The sequence below is a fragment of the Acanthaster planci genome, linkage group LG20 (genome assembly GCF_054643075.1).
Source record: "Acanthaster planci isolate LZ-2023a linkage group LG20, COTS_SCS, whole genome shotgun sequence".
Lineage (NCBI taxonomy): Eukaryota > Metazoa > Echinodermata > Asteroidea > Valvatida > Acanthasteridae > Acanthaster > Acanthaster planci.
The window spans coordinates 7967767-7991088 of NC_141796.1; the positions used below are offsets into that span (position 1 = coordinate 7967767).

Genomic DNA, 23322 nt, shown 5'->3' on the forward strand with positions numbered 1-23322 from the left:
ACTTGTTTCATAAACGTCAAGTTCAATATACAATACCCAACAAAATTATTTCACAGATGTAACTGTCGACGTAATATTTTATTAGAATTTTTTCATTCGACCAGTACACTCTTGGATTTTTTTAACAGCGTCACATTTTGAAAAATATAATTGTATGCAAGCTAGTACACAACTACGCAGACATCTAGGCTAACTAATCGTGAGATAAGGAAAAATTGTTTTCTTAAAATAAGCGTTACAAGCAGTTTATCTTTAAACATATTAAGAATGTACCTTTGAATATACTTTTTATTAAAACGTGTCATAAGTTGGGGGCAAATTGTGAGCCACGTAAGAATGAAGTCAATAAACTACACTATTCGTGGTGAGTGCTCAGGCATGTTGTTGGTGCTTATTTTGTTTCCTAAAAATGCTCTGGAGCGGGACCAAGTACCAACCATGAGGGACCGTTGCCTTTAAGGGAATACGACTCTCTACTCGGAATACCATCTAATCATACATTTCAGAGCGTTAAAAACTGAAACAACCTGCATCTTACGTCATAAAAAAATGTCAAACTCTTCAACTCCATGGGCCTCGTTCAGGGTTATACCATCACAGTGTGCGTGTGTGTGCAAGCGTGGCTTACACGTAGATTTTAAAAGCAAAATCGGGACGCCAACAAAACAAAATCATCTTGATGAAAAAGTTTGTTTTGCAATGGCAAAAAAGCCCTAGTTGTGCACCTATCAGCAAGCACAAAACAAGAAAGACTCTTGTAGTTGAAGTCTTTACCTACCAAAATAACAACATAATATTAATCTTTATAAGATATTTTAATAACTACCAGTTTGCTTGAATAGCAAAATGTGGGCGAAGCGGAAGTTATGTCGTTTCAGAGAAACGTCTGTTTTAGAAACGACAACTCAAATAGACATTTTATTTTAATCCACTCCTACCAAGTATGTAGTTGAATGGAGGCCTTTAAACAAATCCACCTTGTGGGATACTTTTCTTTCGAGGGTTTTCACTGACCCTTTTCTTACTGTCCCCGATTCTGTGGGTGGGCCGAGTTATCAAAAATTTACCATTGGTTGATGGTACAGGCTTTGTTACAATCCTGAGCGGATCTAGTAGTGTTTATTATAGAACTGCGAATTGATCTTTTTTAATACTGACACTCGGTCATATTTTAACCGCATAGGTTGCCAAAATCTACCACTGTGAAGTAGCAAGAGAAAGGTCCGACACCAGTTGTCAGTTTCTACCACCATGCTTTAACAAAGCCAAATTTTAGAGATACCAAATGAGTCAGTCACTACCCCTAAAGGGCGAGGAATGACAGCTTTCGGCTGATTTTATGAGTATGTACTAAAAGGGCTTGTCACTATTACTGTAGAGAGACATTCATCTGGAGTGAGGAATTCTACAACAGGAGACAACATTACAAGTATATTTACAATGAGATGAACATTAAAGGCAAATTTATTCCAACTGACATAATTTTGACACATTTCACAGTACGTTTCTGTCGACGTTTTCTTTGCTCATGCAAAGTTCATACAAGAGACATGATTTGTACACGCTGGGCGTTTACACTTTTCAAGGATGTGTGGGTTGACTGATATCTTTAAAAGTGTCTTCCTGCGTAACATGTACTGGTCAACAGCTTTCAGCAGATTCTGCGCACATATTTTAAACATACTCCATTATACATGGATGTGAAAAAGAACTTTCTGGCTTTGAGAGGGGAAGTGATAATGTCACGTAACACCAAGTGCAACAACTCCTTGAAGTGTCAAAAGTAGACATTACTTAATATGTAACCTTGGGCTATTTCCTTTTAATAATAGTAATCAAATAAACTTCGTGGATAACCGCATCACAGTGCCACTTATATAACGCGCTCCGTGTTCTGACTGTTGTGAAGTGCCTGCGCAAACGGTTTGACTAGATCCATGCAGTTACGCATTGGTTTGCTCGCTGGAGCGAATGAATTTCTGAGTTCCACCGTCGCGTACGGTATGCCCCATCAATGCAATTATATTAGTATGTCACGCACAATCTCCTCGTCACGGAGCACATTTCAGGCGAGTGACACCGTATCAATAGAGGTACATCCCTATTTCTTCCCGTTTTTAACATTTTTCTCCATCTGTAATTTGTTCCAGTGAGTTTGACCGTTTGAACGATCTGATAAGGCGATTGATTATAAACCGACTGCATGATACATGATGGAACTAATCAACCCGAGGAAAGATTTTAGAAACCCCGTAACACAACACATATATAACTTGGCTTTGATTTTGAAGGAAATGGCACTGGAGTGATCACATTACCAAAGGGGGGGTTAAGATAAATAGCTCAAAGCCCAGCTAGCATGGATCAAGTTTGTAAAGCCATTTAGTCCTCTCAGTTTGTACTACATGTATATCAGAATGAGTGTGCCAAATATTCAATGCGATGTGGCTTTTCAAACACCTCTGCTAGAAATTACACTCTCCATATTCCATTAAATTTTTGAATAGCTCATCTAATAGATATCACGGCATTGTATTACAGTACTGTAAGTCTTTAAAAGACAGATTAAGACAAATGTCTTAATACAAAAATAACAGGAAAACAATAACTACGTAGCGCAGGCAACAAGCAATACTGAAATGCGTATTGTGTCCAAGACGTGTCCATTTAGGTCATTTTGTTTGAGCGGTTGGCTTCAACTAAATATATATTATGAATCGTGACTGACACTCGTGCAAAGCGAACAGGATGTAACAAATAACATTCTCTGAGTAAATATTATACAGTAACTGGCTCTCGTTTCCTTATCGGATTAATCTAATTTCAATTTCAAATTTGTCTTTTTTAAACTCCGAGTATGTCGCGTATGTGCGCACTTTGGGCAATTTCTTGACGTATGTGCGTGATCAGCACATGTATGGCCCCTCGCTCCTGAATGATACAAATATGGCTTCGTTTGTCGTCACAGTTACGTCTCAGCTTCCTAGATGTTTGTGTCCTGCAGAAATGAGGGGGGGGGGAGAAAAGAAAAAGTATTAACAAGTGCGAGTTATTTTCTAAATTTATTTTGCAAAATTAAAAGAATGAGTGTTACAGTCTTTTTTTAACTTATGAAACTGGCTTTCGACATTGGCAGGCTGCTGTTTCCCCCCGGGGGGTGTAATGAAAACGCTATCTTCTGGGTTATTATTATTAATAGTTTATTAAAATCGCTTCATCGCTGCCAGGGGCAGAACTGTGAATTCGATTTACATGAAATAAAAATTACATAAGTTACAAATAATGTTTAAAACTGTCAAATAATATACACATCAAAATAACGTCAATCTATGCACTTCAAAAAATTAAGAAACGCAGAAAAAAACAAAAATTAAAGGGAAACCTGTACTCAATACATGTTCAAAATCAAATACAAAACGCACAAATTACATGGTTGGTATTTGCATTACACTTTTTTATATGCAGCGCACGACCAGCAGCAAAGACTTTGACACGGGTGCCGACTGGGCTCACTTATTCACGGACTAACATAACGTCCATAAAGAGATAACACCATGGCGTTTGTCACCCCAGTTGTACTCCGCTATCTAAACGACCTCACCCTATCGCGACCGCTGGACTTCCGGTTTAAGTCCTAAAATGAACGTCTACTTCTGATATCGACTCACAATAAATATAAAACAACTAATCGCTGATCTCCGTGAATTGACATGTATCAGTGCCTCTGTGGAGTATGAAATTAAACTTCAACTCAGGATGTTTGAAAAAACAGAAGATCCTGACTCGTCCAGGTTTTAGTGTTATAGTGTTGTGGCCTTTAGCGTGATGACAACACCTGTGAATTATTGGTAACCTCTCAGGGTACCATTAGGTATTGTGTATGTCTGGCGACTGCGAGGCTCCCATGCTGGTTTGGGCTTGCATTGTAATTTGCTAAAAAAGAATATCCTCGCTTTCCGGCTCTAGGAAAGTCTGGCCAGGTTTCAAATCCGCACCGAAAGGGTAAATATGCGTCGACACTCGAGATCGACGGAGCGCGCTGTCCTCAAAAGGACACCGCCGTCGCGTACGGAAAATACCGATGAGTTGCGGCTCCACGGCATATAGGAATTAATAAAGATGAAGCGATCAGCATTTCCCGCCATCAACAATCACGCACCACAAAGTGCGGCCCCGGGTCACCCGATGTCTGGCCAAAGTATTCGCAGCTTTACTCAACATGCGAGAGATTAATAATGAAAACCCCATTAATTTGTATAATGACGACTCGGGGTTGGGCTTGTTTATAATTGTACAAAAGTCATCCTTTTCAGTGTTGTGAATCATTTGCATTTACCAAGAGAAACCATTCCCCCTCGTCTCAAAACGTTGGCTGAGTTTTGGGAAGCTATTGACCAGATAAAGGGCAATATAACAAAGTTAATAATTTTATTTTTGAGCAAGGCGCCGAATGCACTACCTGAATACATAATGAGAAGCATTATTGCATTTGCAACCTTGCCATTTAATGTAATGCCATTAAGCTTAATCGTTTACTGTCAGTGTCTACCGAGCGCTTTTGTTATCCTTAAAATGAAAAAGGGGCTTGCTTAAGAAAAGATTAATTTAGGGAAAATTCGAGCGACGACTATAATCGTTAACTATTGTTCGACTAACACCACCCGAACGACGGACGGTTTTGACTATCTATCGCTGGTTATCAATAACTGATTTTATTTTTCATTACTGAGGGAACCATTCACATGAAAACAATTGTACGAGATTTCAATGACCGTGTACGCTGTGAGAATCGCAACCAACGGTGAAATGTGAGTAATGATGAGCTGGAAAAAATAGGCCAACTAGGGTCATTCGAGTGAGACTGAATTGCGCATGCGCATTGTTAAAAAGCAACTGACTACTGGTCGAAACTACAGTTCGCGCCCAAACTTGCACTTAGCTGCAGTTCACATCCTTGAAACAAAATGTATCACATGCTTCGACTGGTTTCAAGCTGCTCGCTTCACAAAGTGCAGTTCTGTAAGGAATGAAAAGGAGCCGAGTCCGGACCTAGTCCAATCAGCCCTTGGTATCTCACACAGTAACGAAGCATGAACTTCCAAAACTTAACGCCTTCTATGCAAACAATAAAGTATGACATTTCCACACGTAGTCTATAAACAGCAACTGCCGAACTCAAAAAACCGAACGAATGTCAACTATAAAAGCAAACGGGGGGAGGTAAAAAACACAACAGTAAATAAACTGGCCCGTGAGACCGACTTACAGACTTCGGTTCTGTACCAAGAGTAGGGAAAGATCAACATTGGTGTTCCATCGTTTGTTACTTTAAGGTACGGGGCGTACAAAAAGTACATAATCTAGAATCCATCCAAGTGACACATTTTGTGTAGCTCAAACAACGTTTGAGCACAAGATCAACAGCTTATTGTAGACATTTCAACGGATAATTTATTTCTGGTGCCAATCTGTCCGGCAGAGAAAAAAAATCAACCATTCTCAAAATGCCGCTTTTGGGAAATGCGGGGGGAAACGGGGGAGGAACAGGGCAAAGCTTCACGTCCCTCGATGCGGTCTGACCGACACTAGTGAAGGCCCTGCTGGGAACTGCCTCCGTTTCGCCGCTGCACTTAATGAGGTGTGTCGCGGCTTCCCGAGACGATTAGCCAGGTATTTTCCTTCCGCCAGCGGCGAGTCTACCTACCCAAGCCGAATGCTTCTCTCGCTTTACCGGCCACCAAAAGCATCGCCTCGACACCTTCCACTGTGTCAGTGCTCGCTTGGACCTGTGCAGAACTTACCTCCAGGCAAAATGCGCATGCATGGGAGGTTTTTCTCAACCTCTCCCCTCTGAATATTTCTATGATATGCCTTTTCCAAACCAACTATGGTGTGGCACTATGCGTTTTTCAAGCATGTTATATTCATGAAGCATATTCCAAGCGTGTACTGGTATGGTGTCTTATTTCATGTTGTTCATAGATCTGCTCGAATGAACCAAACTAGTTCTACTTAAATTTTGTGGTTGATTTTTTAATATTTAACAAAGTTTGGCAATGCCTGGTCTTTGACATCCGCCTCATTTACCCGTTTATACAACAATTTTGAATTTGCTCACACGCCCTTTTTTCATAGACTGCATCGACACTTTTTGGTGTTATCAGATGACCACACCACAGGGTGTTACTTTAACACTGCAAATGTTACTTTAGACACCTATAAGTGTTACAATGCATCGGATTGTGTTAAAAGTAACACGAAATAACACCAAAATTTCAACACCAGTGAAAAGTGTTGATGTAGTCCTCTGATAACACCGGGGGTGTTGAATTGAACACCCCAGTTATTGCAGTGTAATCAAGGAGTTTTTGAAAAAAACTGAGACTTTGCTCTTCAACAAGTTTTACACTGTTCATAATAGCCCCACCCAAGTCGCGGTAGAACCACGCATAGGCTAAATGTGCTACGCGTGTCATCCGTAAAACGGCAAACCCAGCACAGTCCAACTCCTGCACACCGCACCCAACAACCACTAATTGCGCATTGGAGATGCACGGTCATGGGTCGGGCCCCAGACTAAATACCGAGCCCATTCCAGCCCGTTTACTCTGTGTCCGAATGCGCGCGAAACTGTTTGCTTTCCCCTGAACATGATAGCGCACCATCATTCCACGCCTAGCTAATAACTTGTAAAGGCACGGTTCAGTGACTGCACTTCTTCGCAAAGAACAGGAATTCTTTTTTTAGATAAAATGCATATCACCAAGCGCCTACAATTACGACGGTCGATGAGATATCGGATATTTTGCGAATCCGGCACGTGATATGGAAACAGCGAAATCCAAACAACCTTTTGGCGGTGAATGCAAAGAGCAACTTCAGGTTGCTATGTGACAACCAGTCTAGATGCATTCGTCGGCAATGACGGGCATAAAATTGAATGTACTAATTGCGATAATTAACATAGCTCAGTCTACCAAGACGAGGCTGTTTGCAGTTGATGTATTCCATTCCACATCTTCCCGTCCTCTCCAAAATCGAATTGTGTTTTTGCAACTCTCATAAATTTTGGCAAAGTTCTTATAAATCCACGCTTTCTTCTTCATTTTGAGGTTGCCAAAGGAAAAGCTCATAGGGTTTTTGCTTGTTAGATGGGTATCGTCTCGTCAAATTTTAAGCTGGTTGTACGCACTTCATTACCTGTAAAATTACGTTTTGTTTAAAGGACGCATGTTTGAATAATGACAGCCCAATTCCGCGCAAAAACTGATGGTGCAGCCAACTCCAGCTAATCGTAATTTTTTTCACGCTCATCTTAACTTCCAAATAATATAAATCTTCTTTAAGCACTTCCACAAATCCATCTCTAACGTTGAACTCAAAATAACTGCTGTCTGATTACTGCGTTCAGCCCTCGGCAGTAATTCGCAATTATTGGCGCTTGACTAGCCGAACATGTTGGTGGTAATTCCGGTGCCAGCGTCGGCTCTGACTGCCCGATAAAACGGGAGATGAAGAACAACAAACAAAAACCAATTAATGTGACAAGTGTCTTCTCCTGACTTTCAGCAACCACTGGCAGCATCAGGCCGGAAGCTAACCCCGGGGGAACCCATGGACATCCCTCTTTTAGTTTAGGAACATGAGTGTTTCCCATCTTGCGCGTAAATCACTTAACAATGTATACTCCTTACGATTTGCTGGCTGTCAGCTGGAATACTGCAACAAATAAACCTTTTATTTGGTGAGCCGAATTTTCTCCTAAATATAAACTGAATTATTAAGATAATCTTTCTTCCCTGCATGCACGCTTGAGGGATTCAAAGTGGCAGCTTGGTAATGAAATTACGAGGTCTAATGCAGCCTTAAAAGGTAATGTTTAAGTCAACACGCTACCCAAGGATAAACACAAAAGTTAGGAGCGCAAGCGCTGTGCTCACATCATCCATGCTTCAGCACTCCGTATGCCATTCTGTGCCTCTTCCCAAATCATTTTCCCCCTTTTTTCTCTTATTGCATTTGCCATCCGTTGTAAGATCCCTTACGTAATATTTGATGTTTGTGTATGGTTCAGGTACTAAAGTTTCTGCGGCAGGGGTAAGAAAGGAAACTACAAATGGTGTTAAAAACACAAATCTAACATTTGTAAAATGTGATGCGGCCGTACCGATGACTATCAGAGTACATGACTCACGATTGCACTGTAAGAGCTCAGCTAAAAAAGTAACGTTATTCACGTAGACATTTGTTACAACAATGATCCCTTTTCCGATTAATCATAAACGTGATTGATTCCACTGCTAACGAATGACACAGAAAAACCAACTACCGTTGAGATGACACATGTCCACGCCGTCAGGGCCATTTTCGAACTTCACCAATTAAATCATGTCCAGTGGATGTTTCTATAGCGTTTACGAGACTAAACCAGCCACAAGACATCCCATTAAGGCAAGACTATAAAGGCGCCGACGGCTTCGCATTGACTTTCCCTCCAAATGAGGGTAATTGAAGGCACGAATTGATGCAGTGAGACTGGAACCAGACAGGAAGCTCCTCCGAACGGTACGCGGTCAGGGTGATGAGCGCGCTGATGATTATTATCATCAGCAGTCTTGTAGTCAGTCAATCACAAGTCCTTTCACGGACTTAAATCCGTTCATACGACCAACCACGAGACCCGACAAAGATCATGTGGTACGTTGACAACTAATTCTTTTGTGACAGTTCATTTAAACAACTTGTGAGTTGGCTACGACTGGATGGACTGGATCGACTTTGATGGACTAGACTTACATCACTGACCACTAGAGCTTCTGCTCGACATTCTGGGTTGCATGGATTTCAACTCAACACAGAATATTCGACAGTTATTGAGTGTTGATTCTGACCAATTATCAGGGCTAATGTAATGCAAACAGAATTTGCCGGTTTTTATGGAATATTACCAGAACCATGGAGAACTACGGTCTATGGTCAGCTCTTTTATGCTCTGGAATATGAAACACCATTACCTAATTTGCAATCATACAAGAGACAAAACGGAAATGTGTCATTTCTCAAATCACAAAAATTAATCTTGACTCACTGACAGTGTCAGAACTGTGAAAATGAAAACAGTACACTGCCAATACGGGCGTTTCACAAAAGTGCGTCCCTAAGAATTTGCAACACGTTGGCCAATCACAATATGCAAATCTGTCGACCCAATGCGCGTTTGGAAAGGGTTGACAGCTTCGCACGTTTTGACCGGCTAACGCGTTACAAACTCTTGGTGGCGCACTCTTGTGAATCGCCTGTATAGTGTAGTTCGTCCACCAGAATTAGAAGCCATTACTTTGGTGGCACAACGCTCGTGAACAGGTGGTACGCGCGCGTTACACGCCTCTTCGACCAATAGGGTGTTGTGATTTGCCAAATGTACGCGTGCGTCAAGCTGAAGAAAGTGCTTGTGAGTGCGGTGCAACCGCAGTTAGGGCGTCTTATCGGATTAGTCTATTGATGTATATACATCTGATGCCAAGGAAGACGTTGGCTATAGGCTACTGCAGGTTGCCTTTTGTGGTCCCTTTTTATACTCAATAATAATTCAACAATTATCAATTCTGTCAGCACAGAAATTCTGTAACCTACAAGGAGTAACTTTATTTTAATGTTCAGATCATACCTGAAAATACGAGAGAGATGAAGTGATATGAGAATAACGGGGCCTTTGCTTTCAAGTGTCTCGCTTGTGTGTTACTCTGTTGACCGAAGATGTACAGAAACTGCGCAAAGGCTGTAAGTTCCACCACATCTGACGTCATCCGACGCAAAGATTTATCTTTATTAGTTGCACAACTGTATTACATTTTATAAGATCTACCGCTGTAAAGCAACTGCGCGGGGAAAGAATTATAGGATGAAGTCTATTTGGTTTTCCCACCAAATCCCACACCTAATCACAAAATAGATATTTCTGTAGGCCTACAAGGTCTTTGCACAGGCTTTGGCTTCATCCACTATGGCAAACTTTCAACTGTCGTCCCTTTTGATGTGTGTGTGTGACGGTTTGTGTGATTTTAACTCCAGTTAGCAGTGACCTACAGGACAAGATTCTGCCCCACGGCGAGGCCATTTTTGGCGATATATCAAAGCGCGTTGCAAAAACGAATCCTCCTTTTTACGCGGGTGGATGAGATGGGATAGTGTACGTACGTGCATGTACGAATCACAGAAACCTAATAAAACGCCATCACCAACTTCGTCAAGCAGGTTTTTCCTTCCTCCATGATTAATGCAGGGGGCACATCAGAAATACAGTGAACTTTTCCAAGCACATCATTTGTTATGAACACCGCCCCACAGTGGAATTGCCTGGAAAACTATACCATGGAATCCCATTGTCGTGTTCAAGTACCTTGAGATAAGATGAGAATTTGACCATGATAAGCCACACGTTTGGGAATGCTAGGCCCCGGATTAAAATGCATTGAAAAGTGTTTTACTATTCACTCTTGAGGCGCTTGCTTGAAAAATAAGGCTCACGCCGGTCTAGTACCAACAATAAACAACCCCATAAAAATCGGCCTTGAAAAGGCCGTATTTCCCCAGAGGCACGTTAGATTTCCCTGCCTCCAGCCACTGACCCAGCAGATGATGCGCGTCGGCTTTTTCAAAAGAAACTGGTACTTGGTCATTCATGACATGCATCTGTTAGCCCCGATTTCGGTAGAAATATGTTAGCCCATATTCCCACACCCTGTCCGGTCGTTTCTCCTGACCATTGGACCGGTGATTATTTCTGCGCATCTCGCCTGGAACGTTCAATAGGGGAGTTTGTTTTCGTTAGAGGGAATAAGCTTTTAACCAATTACTTTGCCCGACTGAGTAATGGGGAGTTCATATTCATAATGTTTCCCTCCTCTGTGTTTACAACATGATACCTCCCTGGCGGGAATCAGCCAGGGAAGAAGCGGAAACACCCGGTTTATGTACCGGGTTTTTATGGTGATATTTTGCCCGGTAAAGATCAATAAATCTTCCCGGTCGTACCTCAAGCGTATAATCTTTCATTGCACGCGGCGTGAAATTTTTGAGTAGGCCTGCCGCGGATGGAGAGCTATTCATTGTGATTTATTTTGCATTTGAGCTTGAAAAGTGTGGTTCTGAAATAATAATTGATGATATGAGAACCGTTACAATTCTTAACTGCTCTTCATAGTAAAGCATTATTAAATTTGCGCAGTGAGCCTCCTTCGTCTGTAATGTTTACAGTCTCCTGCTGTGCGTCGAAAGCAACGTCAAGTTTGGTCCCGCACTTAGCTTAAATTAGCTTTCGAATCTCTCGTTTGTGGCTACACGCTTCTTGCTGCAAGCATTTGAATCGAATCCATCCAATTCATTTTGACCAGTGATGTTGCCAGTGATGTTGGAACCAGCAAAATATGGGTTGACACACATGGCCAAAAATTTTAGTATCTCAATTTTTAAGGGGGACCGAAAGCTCCAATCAATGTTTTTGAATACAAACCTGTAAAATGCATCTTTGTGCCTCAGTAAACGTTATTTTCAAATTTGGCTTCACTATTTCTAAGGGTGTTTTAATGCCTTTTTGATTGTTATGCTAATGATAATTTCCATATTCATGATAAAGCTGTGATGTCATCTCAGAAAGAAGCTTCAATGTTACGTTGGTTTGTACACAAAACGTCTTGTGTTTTGTAGATTTTCCTGGACCAAGTTTTCTCTTCTTTGCTGATTGTTGTTGTTTGTGTGCATAGCAATAAGAAGCCAGCAACCCCTCTCTCAGAAACATTTTCAGGTAGTAAATTCTGGGTTCACAATTTGAACAGAAATACCTGTGCACTGAACCATGTCTTCCCCAGATTGACTACACAGCAACAGCGCCCTCAGTTGTATGAGAACGCATGGATAATTTTGATTGTTAAAAGCGTGCACTTTTGAATGCATTTAACCAAATAGGAGTGTGTAAGAGTTTTCATACATTTGAGAAAAGTAAAAAAATTCAGAAAAATTGCGTCGAAGAAAAATTCATTGCAGCTACATTCTGGGTGGTGCAAATTCAGAGAGGGACACTTGAACGCTCTTTGCGCTACAAGGCGCCCTTTTCGCCAGTTTTAATCACAGTTCTGATAACAGCCTATGGCTAAGGGGTGAAGGGTGTTAAAATCAAGTACTACCTGGTGAACGTCACTCCTTTCATGGAATATTACTGACCAAACATCTTGAAATAGGAGTGTCTTTGGCAAGTGGGAAATTACAGTTTTTGTGGGGGGAGGGCACTCACATTTGGGGGGGGGGTTACATACCCACCTACCTACCCCACCCTCTTGGATACGCCATTGTTTTTAACACTTAGTTTAGGTCTAGCGGAAGTGTACCATTCACAAGAATAATCTGCCCCTTTTCATCTCTGCCAAACCTGTTCTGAGGTCCATTTGGGGTGTGATTCCGACTTCCAATATTTCTGGTCAGCGGCTGGAAATAAACGTTAACCCACAACACATCACGTCCCATTGTGACGCACTCTGATTTGATGTGGTTTCGAACATTAAGAAAAAATCGATACACTGTCTTCAGTAATGGAATCAGATGTCAAAAGTGTGCATGTTGTTCACCGCCACCGAGGTCTTGTATCGATATTTTCTGTATGATTTGTTCTTTATAGTCAAACCTGTCCGAAAAGCGCGCGTTATTACCAACAGGAAGCACGAAAGAAATGGAAAGTGTGTGTGTGCCGTTCTTTTTCTTCACACAGAAAACTGAAGTAATGGGCAATTTCCACACACATCCCGCAATATGCTGGCGGGTACTCTCAACCATTAAAGCCCATTACACAGATGGGTTGTCCCCCGACTACTGGATTGAAGACGCCCCTAAAGGGTACGTTGAGAAAAAGAATCCCCCAGCCCCGACGCCTGCTACATTAAAAGGGATGGGGGGGGGGGATTCAACGTGATTGAAACATGTACGTTGTCTCCACTGTCAACGCACAGATAAAGCTTCCGGTTCAGAGCGAGACTGGACTACGGGTGCCTGTTTGAATGAAAAATGACGCCAATCGGCAGTTTAGAAAACGTACATGTTTAAGAAAAATTGGCCAATTTCACAACCAGACGTTATTGATGTGCATAGTATTCAGACCCTCGAGCAGAGGCATTCCTTCAAATGTCAAATCAGCCGCTATGCCGTTCCCTTCAAAGAGGATCGTGTGATCCTGATGGGTATTAAACCTGTATCGCTGCGCCAACTAATGCCCCCAAAACGAGATGCGCGTGGCTTGAACTGAAACCAGAAGTTTGGAGGTGTTCAGAAGAAAAAGATCAGTTTGCTGGCCAAATGCAGAGGGATACGTAGGGACACCTGGCACTCTTGCGTGACACGAGTACATTGTAATCTGCAGTTAATGTAGCAGCCAATCCTGCGTAAGCACGTAGGCCTATCAATCGATATCACAGTCATCCAGTCAAGTTACATGTAAAGACGCTCCTCCTCCTCATCAAAATAATTATACGGACTTAATTGGACAGCCTCCTTGGCCGCAAATCCAAATAGGAGATGCCAATATCAGTGGTTTCCCTGCTCTTTTGTTGTTTTGTTTTTTTTGTAAATTGTAATCGCAAGTTCGTTTGGGGTGAAGAAAATTTGTATTAACAGATAAAACGGAGGCTCCAGCGTAGCGCTGAAGTTTGAATTCTTGAATGTAAGGTCTTAGGGTCATATTAGATTCTTTTCATTTACAATGATGTATGAAACGTTCCTCGTGTTGACAAGATACGTCACCATAACGATAATTATGGGCCCCCACAACCTAGACCATGAAACCGTCAATATGGCGGCGACAGAAAAACCACTTTTTCGCTGGTTGCCCAGTGCCCAAACAGGGCGCTGGGAAGGGCTGATGGCTTTGCAAAGTGATTGGCTACTATACATGTGTACGACCTCCGACCGCGAGGTTAGTACTTCTTGTTAGCGAAGCGCTTTTATTTTAAGTTTGGTTGGCCAATGGCAATTCTTTGCCCACAGACCATAGTTTCGGCTTATAATAAAAACACGCCCTCGGTACAATCACGGTCATTTATCTTCTTAACTAAGTATCACTGATTACGTGTCTTTTGGCAAAACATCTCATATCATTGCTTATCTTGATCAATTTTGGATGAACTAATAAAACGTAGTGAGAATATTTTCACTCTCAGCAGTGAGGAAGAAAAAGAAAAAAATAACCGGAGCGATCGAGGCTACGCGCCTGGTAGAAATATACCCACAGTGCTCTGTGCGTCGTAAGCTGTGACCCCGCGTGACGTATTTCCTTCACTAAAATCAGTGCAAGGCCATCAGCCCTTCCCCAGCGCCCAGCGGAAACCACTTGCTCATTAGATTTCGAGTAATATGCCATTTGAAAGTAATTCATAAAACACGATGGCTCCATTGTCTCACGTTACGGCTAATTCAGTGCCAATGAACGCCAGGTAATTATCCAAACAAAAATAGGATAGTTACCAAACGCCAATCTTTAGGCATCCCTGCCAATGCATCGGAAGAACTTTCCTTGCGAGACTGTATTCATTATACGAGGTATGGGTCTATAAGGTGTCCTATGAGCCAGAGGCAACGGAGTAAAATGACTTCACCCAGGGCAAACTCTATCCCACGGTGAGCGAAAGTTTTAATTTCGTCAAAATCACGGTGAAGGTTACCATTTGATAGGCTCCATGAAATTAACTGGAAAGTGGGAATTCCTCAGCTCAGTGTAGAAATACAGTTCTCAAACGTTGTGTTCTACAATCTTAAAAAAAAACAAAAATAGTGAGATATCTCCATAAACCGAATGATGTCGGCAATAAGAACAAAGTTACTTAATTTTTATTCACAAGAACGTCATATCCCAACATACATCGAATCATCTAAGTTGCCATGGAAACAAGCCAACGAATTCCAAATAAAGACACATGATGTTAGCCAATTTCACGAAGCGTTACGTAATGGTGTAACCTCACTCACGCCACATTTTATTGCACACATTGCACAGCGATTTCACGAAACTACAGGCACTGCGCAAGTCCGCAACTTATGAAACAAATTATGGCGTAACTTTCGCAGTCATTTTGGTGGCGTAAGTTGCGCCAAACAAAGCGAATATGAACGATATGACTGGCTGCATGTTTGGTTAAGCCTCATCATGGGTTATTTCCCATATTCTGACAGCACAACATGAGTAAATAACAGTAATAATTACAGCAGGTAATAAAAATGACATCCTGCAAGGACTTTTACCGGTATTTGTACATGTATATCTGTAACGATGTAATGTATTGCCTACCGGTAGGTGTCAACCTGTCTGCGACAATTGGACACTAAAAAAATCTCACAGGCCCGACCCCCCCCGGAAAAATTCTTGCATCCGCCCCTGAAGTAAGTTCAATTTTGGCGCCTTTGAAACATTTCTAACGTGCATGCAGTTGTCAGGACTAAAGACAGAATTGCGGGGATGATGGTGTTTATCTTGCTCGGCCAAAAGCTTGGCCTAATTCGTGCGCTGGAGTGGAACAAGTCCTAAATCGTGACGTTTGTAATCACCACGGAAAATGAAATCGAGCATTTAAGGGCGTTCGCTGTAGGGAGCAAAGTTGCATATTTAGGATGCTGGCTCTGCCCCAGCCTTTAGCTTGGAGTGCATTTTGTTAATTGGTAGGACTGAACGAACTGCATCGACTTTGTGCTAGCTGCATCCTTGACTGTGGCTCTGTGCTTCAACCACTTCCAAATAGGTTTTCGTTCGCTTCTATACAACCTAGTCAAAATGTTGACTGATTTCCTAGTTGTTTAAAGTTGACTACGGATTCAGTCAAACACCCACGTTAACGTTGGCAAATCATGCATTCTGACAAGATTCCTATTCGATGCCTTTGAAATATCAATGAACTGACTAAAACAATCTAGTCAGACTGACTCATTTCCAGCTGCACCCAGCTGACCCTGAAGAGTTAGTCAAATTTTAATGAATTCTAGTCAAATTTGACTGATCCTTTTTAGTGTGTAAGCATGTGTGAACTGGCCAAAATGACGCCAGAATTCGCAAGGAAGAACCTGGACGGCGAGGCTGCATACAGAAGACAAGCTGGTGTTTTACGATTGGCTCCAAGCCTCTGAGAATTATAAACCGTAGCAATTAGCAAAGCTAAAATTGGAATGTGGCAACCTTTATCAACAGAGTGTCGCATTCGTAACACAACTTCATTTTAAAATTCAGCACATAATTGGATTTTGTCCTCTGGCGTTCCTGGTAAAATGGTGTGACAAAATATAGCCTTAATTAACAGCCCCCCCCAGACGCTCTCTTAACTTACTCCCGGACTAAAAAGGCACCACCGCTCGTGAGAGATGTAACACATATAAATAGTCGGATCCGGGATTTTCGCTGGGGATGGGTTGGTTGGGGTTACTGTGCGTAGTTGTTGATGTAGCCATGTTTTAGTGCAGGACAATTTAGCAATGACGACTGGAGTCTCGTGGGTCCAGGGGCCCGCTTAGGGGCACTCTATCACATTTTCAGTGAGTTTTTCTTTCCAAATTGATTAAGAATTCATTTGTTTGTTTTTATTCTTCCAGGTACAAATATGAAATTTACAGAGTGACCATTTTTCTGGGATTTTAAAGGATTTTTGTGCCGGTCGGCGGGCTGTTTCATCAAGCTTAGTGCCTGGCGGTAGAACGGTGTGGTGGAGATCCCCGACCGGCGCCGACCTGCGTAGCTATTTATCCCTTTGTTTTGTACTTGTTTACACACACAAAAGAAGATCCCTGTGTGGTTTGTGCCTTTTATGGCGTCTTCCAACCTGCGGACGTAGAGACCTCCAGAACCCTTCTGGATTCGTACCTTGAAGGTAACAACGATGCCCCTTGAAACCCTTTATTAAGATGGGACTTTTAAGTATTGCCATTTACAGCCGCAATACAGTTGTGGATCAGGAGGTGTCTTATTAACTCTAATAACAATTCTCAAAAGGGTCTTGACAGCGATTATTTGTGTCAACTCGCCGCACTTCTGACCTCAATTTAACTCAACTGCCGAAAAAGGGCACCATATATGTCGCTCACTTTGTCTCTGCACTTCGGTCCCTTGGCCGCACGATATCAAGTAAGCATACTGTCCATGCAAATAAAATTCATTAGACTGCGACGGCGACATTAAAGCGATGCTATGGAGTGCCGTTGTTCTGCAAATAGACACCGGGGAGCACTCCTTTTGACACCATCGACAGCCAGGGGCGGACTCAATTCTCAGTGTGGAAAGTTTGATGATTCCTTTAAGTAATCGGTTTCGGCCTTAAGGTGTGAGGCAAGATATGAATCTCTTTTTACGGGTTTTGGGGAGGAATGGTAATGAATATACGGTTCCTGAATCGTTCTTCTTTCCTCACGTTATTTTAATCACCCAAAATGCATCGCGGGAGAAGGCATGGCTCTGTTTGCCCCCTTCACTCTTTAATTGAACCAAGAGCCAAAGGCGGATTTCAGGTGTATATTTAGCTCAGTGCAAACGTGGCTTAGACTGAACGCATTAAAGATGGTCAGTCTTCTTTGAGTCAACAAGCCTAAATTACACCCAACCAATGGCTCGAAAACGAAAAAGGAAAACAAACTAGTAAATCGTTCGTGTATTAAATGAGACTCCTCCAGAGTCTGCATTCCACTTCGGGGAATGGTTGGTAATGGCGTAGCAGAGCTGTATATATAGAGGGTAACGGCAACCTCAGACCTTGGAACCAAAATGGCTGTTAATGTGTATACTGCATGTATGTAGCTGTTGTGTGCTAATTGTCCATATACACTGAAGCATAATCCACCATTTTGATTCCAACAATCGAGACACTCATGTCGCAACTCTCTGTATGAACAGCTGTGTGGCTTAGCGGCAACCGATGCGTAGTCAAAGAAATCACTGGCGTGTAGAGAGAGAGAGAGTGCTTTTGTCCTTATGGACATGGGTGAAATCGAGACAGCGTGTGGTATACATACGAAGCAAAAAAACAACCGAACAAAATGCAGAATGTAAACCTATGCAGTAATAACAACCACTGATACCAACCTAAGTGTTTGCTTGAAATTGCCCTCACAATCCTTGACGGATAAAAGGTTAAAATAATGTCCAGGAAAACGAAATCATATACTCCAAGCCGACATGGAAGTACCACTGGCAGTGATGGCACTGCCCTGCAGGTAATGTAGACAAAAAATGGTTCATGAAAAGTAGCTTTGCAGTGGGTAATTCAGATAACGTTTTTGAGGACTCAATACCACACGCGATATGTCAAATGGCAATCGATACTCGATGTTAGACAGCAAAACACACCAGAGCTCTTGAGTCAATATTGTTTGTAATGCAAATAAACCACCTGAAACATAAAAAATATACCCACTGTCACTTGATGTGTTTTCACTGCCCTGAAATCCCACTCTCGAGAGACAAAATAAAAGAACAAACATCGATGGTGGATAAACAAAGCACTGCGACAGCGCGTAAAATAAAAAAGCCGCCAACTGCAAACTGATTGAAAACCCAATTCCGCACCAATAACAACGTAGATATTTTCATAGAAAGACGCCGTCCCGAACTAAGAACATAATCAGAGGTCTTAAGCGACTGCACGGAAGCCCAGTCTTGTTTGGTCAAAACTCACCGACGTGTTTTGAAACAAAAGACGAATGTTTGGCTGGCGGTAACATTAGGCTTACTTGATTTTTTTTTACCTTCCAAAAAAGGCTGCTACCACCTACACAGCTTTGTATTGACCTGTTAACACTTTATGGCTGCGCACCCTTAACGCGTACGCCTGAGTTTGCTGCCTTGGAAACCAGATCGTGTGTGCTTGTTCCAATAAAATTGTATCTGGAACTCTTACGGTTACTTGCCTTATACCAGTACTGTCGCACCTGTAAAAGTTCTTCACTATAAAATATGGCCCAAACAAACAATTAGACAAACGAAGGAAAAAAGGAATTTAATACTTCTCGCCTCTGGACCTCACGTCGTTCCTTGGACCAGCAGTTGTGCAGGGAAACTCTTTAAAGAACTCTCGGGTGTGAGGCTAAACGCTTAATCTGTTAAGTGTGGCGCCCCAGGCAGATCGCGTGCGTCCTCCATCATCTCGTATTTTGACTATGGTATGGACTTGTCACATTTAACCAACATTTATGTCACACGAAGGAAAGTCATAAGCACGACCAATCGCTAAGAGATGATAATAGCCGAAGGGAAAGCCGATCGGCACTTTGATCCTAATAACATTTCTACTCATTACAATTTTGACGGCCAATTTGGTTCACCGGCAGGAATGGCACGGGACGTCTCACGATGAATATTTAGGAATCAGCCCGCAGCATATAGCCACCATACATAGTGTGCATATAACAGAACTCTATTTCTGGTTTGCATGGCTGAGATCTTGCAGGCCCGTGCTTTTGTTCCACAGGATATGCACAACGGATTTCCTAGGGAACAAAAGAACTGCCCTGCAAGATGGCTACCACGCAAAGCCTCTATTGTTGCATGGAGTAGGGACACAGGTAATTTCAATTCCTACACTTTTTATGCGGGAAGATTGCATGTACCGTTTTCAGGACTGAGCAGAAGATTTCTTCTCTAGATCTGCATATAGAGCTATTTGTGAAGTCAAGTTTTATGCAGCATCATCTGCAATTTAAAACTGCAGAAAAATGGCTTAGTTTAATTAAATGAAAAGTTGTGTTCGGACAAGCTGGCGCCCTGTTTACTAATTCTGGTACAAGGTTATGCTTTCTGTTTTACTGTTACTGTTTTAAGTCCTTAAAGTTTCGTTTTTTTTCCCCTTGAGTCTCTCCTGAAGAAAAATGACTGATAATGTCTTTCTTTCTACTTTTAAAAATTAACCCAAGAGACACAAAAGTCATCTTCATCTGCCCAAGTGGGAAACAGAGTTCGGCTTGGGATATCATGCGGTCGAATACACTGAAAACTGAATCCTTTGATTCGTTGCCATGCAGATATGGTAGGCCAATAATAATCAACATGAACTCTGCCAACAACTAGACAAGCACGGTCTAGACGTCAGAATCCCAGAAGTTGAGTGACGGGGGAACTTTTTCCCTTGACTTAGTTAGCCAGCTCATTAGAAAGAGCACACAACACAATACTTGTTTAAGCCGTTGGCCTGCGAGACGGTTTGGCATCACGAAGCCAAGTGAGTGACAACCAACGCAAACCTTTAGTCATTATAACTTCTTGTTGGATTAGACAGCATTTGGCCTCAATGAGCCATTGTTTTTTCCCTTCTCAGAAAAGGAGACAGGAAATGAGCAGACGCGTGGGCGGTAAAATCAATTATCTACAAAATGGGTTTTTCAATCAAACACGTTAAGAATGTGATGTGATGTGATGTCTGCAAGGATTAAGAGTTAAGATTAAGGACGAAAATGAAAATGTGCTGTTTCCCGTCGAAAACGATAATTGAAGTCGAATTTAAGTGAATGAAGAATGTTAGGGCAAGACTGCCGGCTATGTATTCTAGTCATACTCGCCCCCGATCGAATAATAACCCCAGTTATCAACATATTTCTTCACTTTGCCGGAGAATGCTCAAATAAAATTTTTTACCCTGAGCAGTCCCTTTAAATAAAAACATTAAGGCTGCCATGAAGATTCACCAACGTTTCACAAACAAAAACTTCGGGCAGCAACTGACTTTGCTAGGTATAATTGAAACATGCGCTGTCGATTCTCAGAACAAAATGTCAATTAATAATTTATGATTTTGTTAGGCATGCAAGCTGCAAACTTACTCCGAACTTTCCTTGTTTTTGTTAACTAACAGACAGTCACCCAAGGACTTGTAGGACTACTTTTTCTGGCTAAACTGAAAAGCAAGGTTGATGTCTGTAAGAAGAATGTTCAGTGGCGCACGAGTAATACTGAAAGGAATATGTTAAAGATAAATTCTTGCCCACGTGAGCACGAACATAACGTCTGTCTGTTAGGCACGCGTATCCACTCGTTATACTTTCTTATCTGTTGCATGGCATCCAAAGTGTATGCTGTAGTTTTTTCACAGTTGACGCTTCCAAATGATGTATAAATTTTCGGGTACTAGGAACGGCAGCAGCAGTGTCCAAAACCACTTACGCTTTCCATCGGTGGTGTGCATTGCAGGGAGGATGGATTACGTGTAGACGAACTGGGTAGGTTTCCTTTCGGTCAACATTATTCGGGCAATCATTATGAACTCATCACCTACCCCTGATTTGCTTGCGTTTCTTATATGTCAATATTCCGTACGCTTGCTCGCTTCTTCGCTCGCACAACGGAAGAACCTCGGTGCTAATTTCATGGCTAACGTATCGTATTTGACCCCATCATTAAACTGCACGCTGTATTTAAGGCTATTTCGTGACGGCACACCTGAACGGGAATTGGCCTTGCTTCAGCGCCACCTACTAAGATCTCTGAAAACATACTATGGCGGACGATTACCCTCTTCTTGGAGGGAAACTTTGCCCGTTTTGTTTATAAACTACCTGAGATACATGTCAAACATGAGTAGTTGTGATGATGAACACAATTCTATGTATTAAATTATTTTATCACCTGCAATGTTTTGTTCAAGCATCAAGGCAGTTTCACTCTTTGCTCCTATGTCTGTTTGTTCTCTATATTGTCTGATTGACAATACATCTGGGGACACAAGCCTATCCCCGTTGCATGTTAATACTCCTAGATTGACAGTTCAGTTCCACTTCACCAGCCTGACCATGGTCTTTATTTACATCGATAATTATCTTGCGGATGTTGGGCCCACTGAACCTAGTGCAATATTCAAATCGACTGCGTTAAGGTGCGTATCTTCAGAAATGAGGGGCTTATATCGTTGCAGCTATTAAATTGGATTCATTGGAAATTGCATGCAATGTTGAACTTGTTCAGAATGACTTTTGTTACGGCTTAGTTTTTGTTCACTGGCCATTGCTTGTCGAGGAAAGATGGTGTCAATATTTTAAAGGGGAAAAAGTTGCTTTCGCTCTCATTAACCCTAAGGGGGCCTGCAAAATTATACCGAAAACCAGCCCTGCTAAGATTAACGTTCTGGTGCAAAGATTTTTAAAGATGGAATTCTGAAGTTAAAGTTGGTTTGTGCTCAGGTAGTTATTGGTATAAAGTTACGCGGTAGGAATATAAGGTACTCCCTTCAATAATGGAAAAATTGAACAACCTGTGGTCAATTTGATGGATGGTCTTGACTTTTGAAACATGATTAATCCAATTTGGTATACTCATCCTATGAGCTTGGAAACTCTATTGAAGCAGTTTAAGAATATGAGAGATGCTTACCCCCGACCTGTAGATGTATACGGGTTTGTTCGAGCCCCGTCTACCAGTCGTCAGCAGATCGTTTACCAAAGATTCCCCCGCTCTGGAATACGTGGGGTACACCTCTACGTCTCTGCCGCCCAAACTCACTCTCCTCCGCCGACCGCTTCACAGTCCACTTGGGAAGAGTTTGGTCCCTGCTGTCTTCCCGCTTCCCAAAGAGGCCAGACTGCTGATTGGCCCAGAGTTGCCGCTTCTCCGGGCTCAGCCAATGGCTGCCGCGCTTACCAAACAATCCAGTCTGAGTGCCCGGTAACCAAGACCTCTTGCTGGCCGCTGAGTATCGGGACTGTAAGCTGTGCTTCAGAGCGGTCAGACCAGCGTGCAATTGCCGCTCTTTCCAGTCCGGGATCTGGGCCTCGTTATCCCCGTCTTCAAACGCCGGCTCGTCTTGCTTGGGTTCGCCCCCTGGCCCGTACTCTGGTGGTCCAGGTTTTGTCTCATCTCCGCTGCTGAAATACACGTGTGCTCGGGTTGACGAAACTCCAAGTAGCAAGAAACACGCGACGAGAAGCATTCTTGTCAATTGTCCATTCAGTGCCATCACTCTGTCGGTCATGCAGGATTCGCGTAGGGCATAAACTTCGATTCTCACCAGAGGCAAATTTACCGCCAACTTCGCACTCCTTTCAATTTTATACACTTTTTAACGCGTGGGGTTCCCAGTCGCCGCGGACGTCATCCACCGAAGTAACGGCAACAAAACTGACTCCTCCCCCTGAAAGTAAACTGGCCAATGGAGTTGCCATTCCGTAGTTGCGGCGTGGTGACTCTGAGTCACGTGCTGCAAGCTGGCGTACCATTGGTCGATGGTGATCAGCACGCATCATAATGCGCACTGACGCATTTGGACTTCAGGCAGTCTCTAATACAATGTAAGCTTTTGTACCTTAGAGACCCTTTCCGGAAGCCGTGGT

The 23322-nt window shown here is 42.4% G+C and overlaps 1 protein-coding gene across 1 annotated transcript; it reads right to left on the reverse strand.

Moving 5' to 3' along the window:
• Positions 1 to 59: 59 nt before the first annotated feature.
• LOC110974938 (uncharacterized) lies at positions 60 to 23036 on the reverse strand. Its single transcript, XM_022226927.2, has 2 exons — positions 22367 to 23036; positions 60 to 2998 (listed from the first exon to the last, which is right to left on the reverse strand). Exon 1 carries the CDS (start codon positions 22962 to 22964, stop codon positions 22407 to 22409), a length of 558 nt encoding a protein of 185 aa, XP_022082619.1. The 5' UTR covers positions 22965 to 23036; the 3' UTR covers positions 60 to 2998; positions 22367 to 22406.
• Positions 23037 to 23322: the final 286 nt, after the last annotated feature.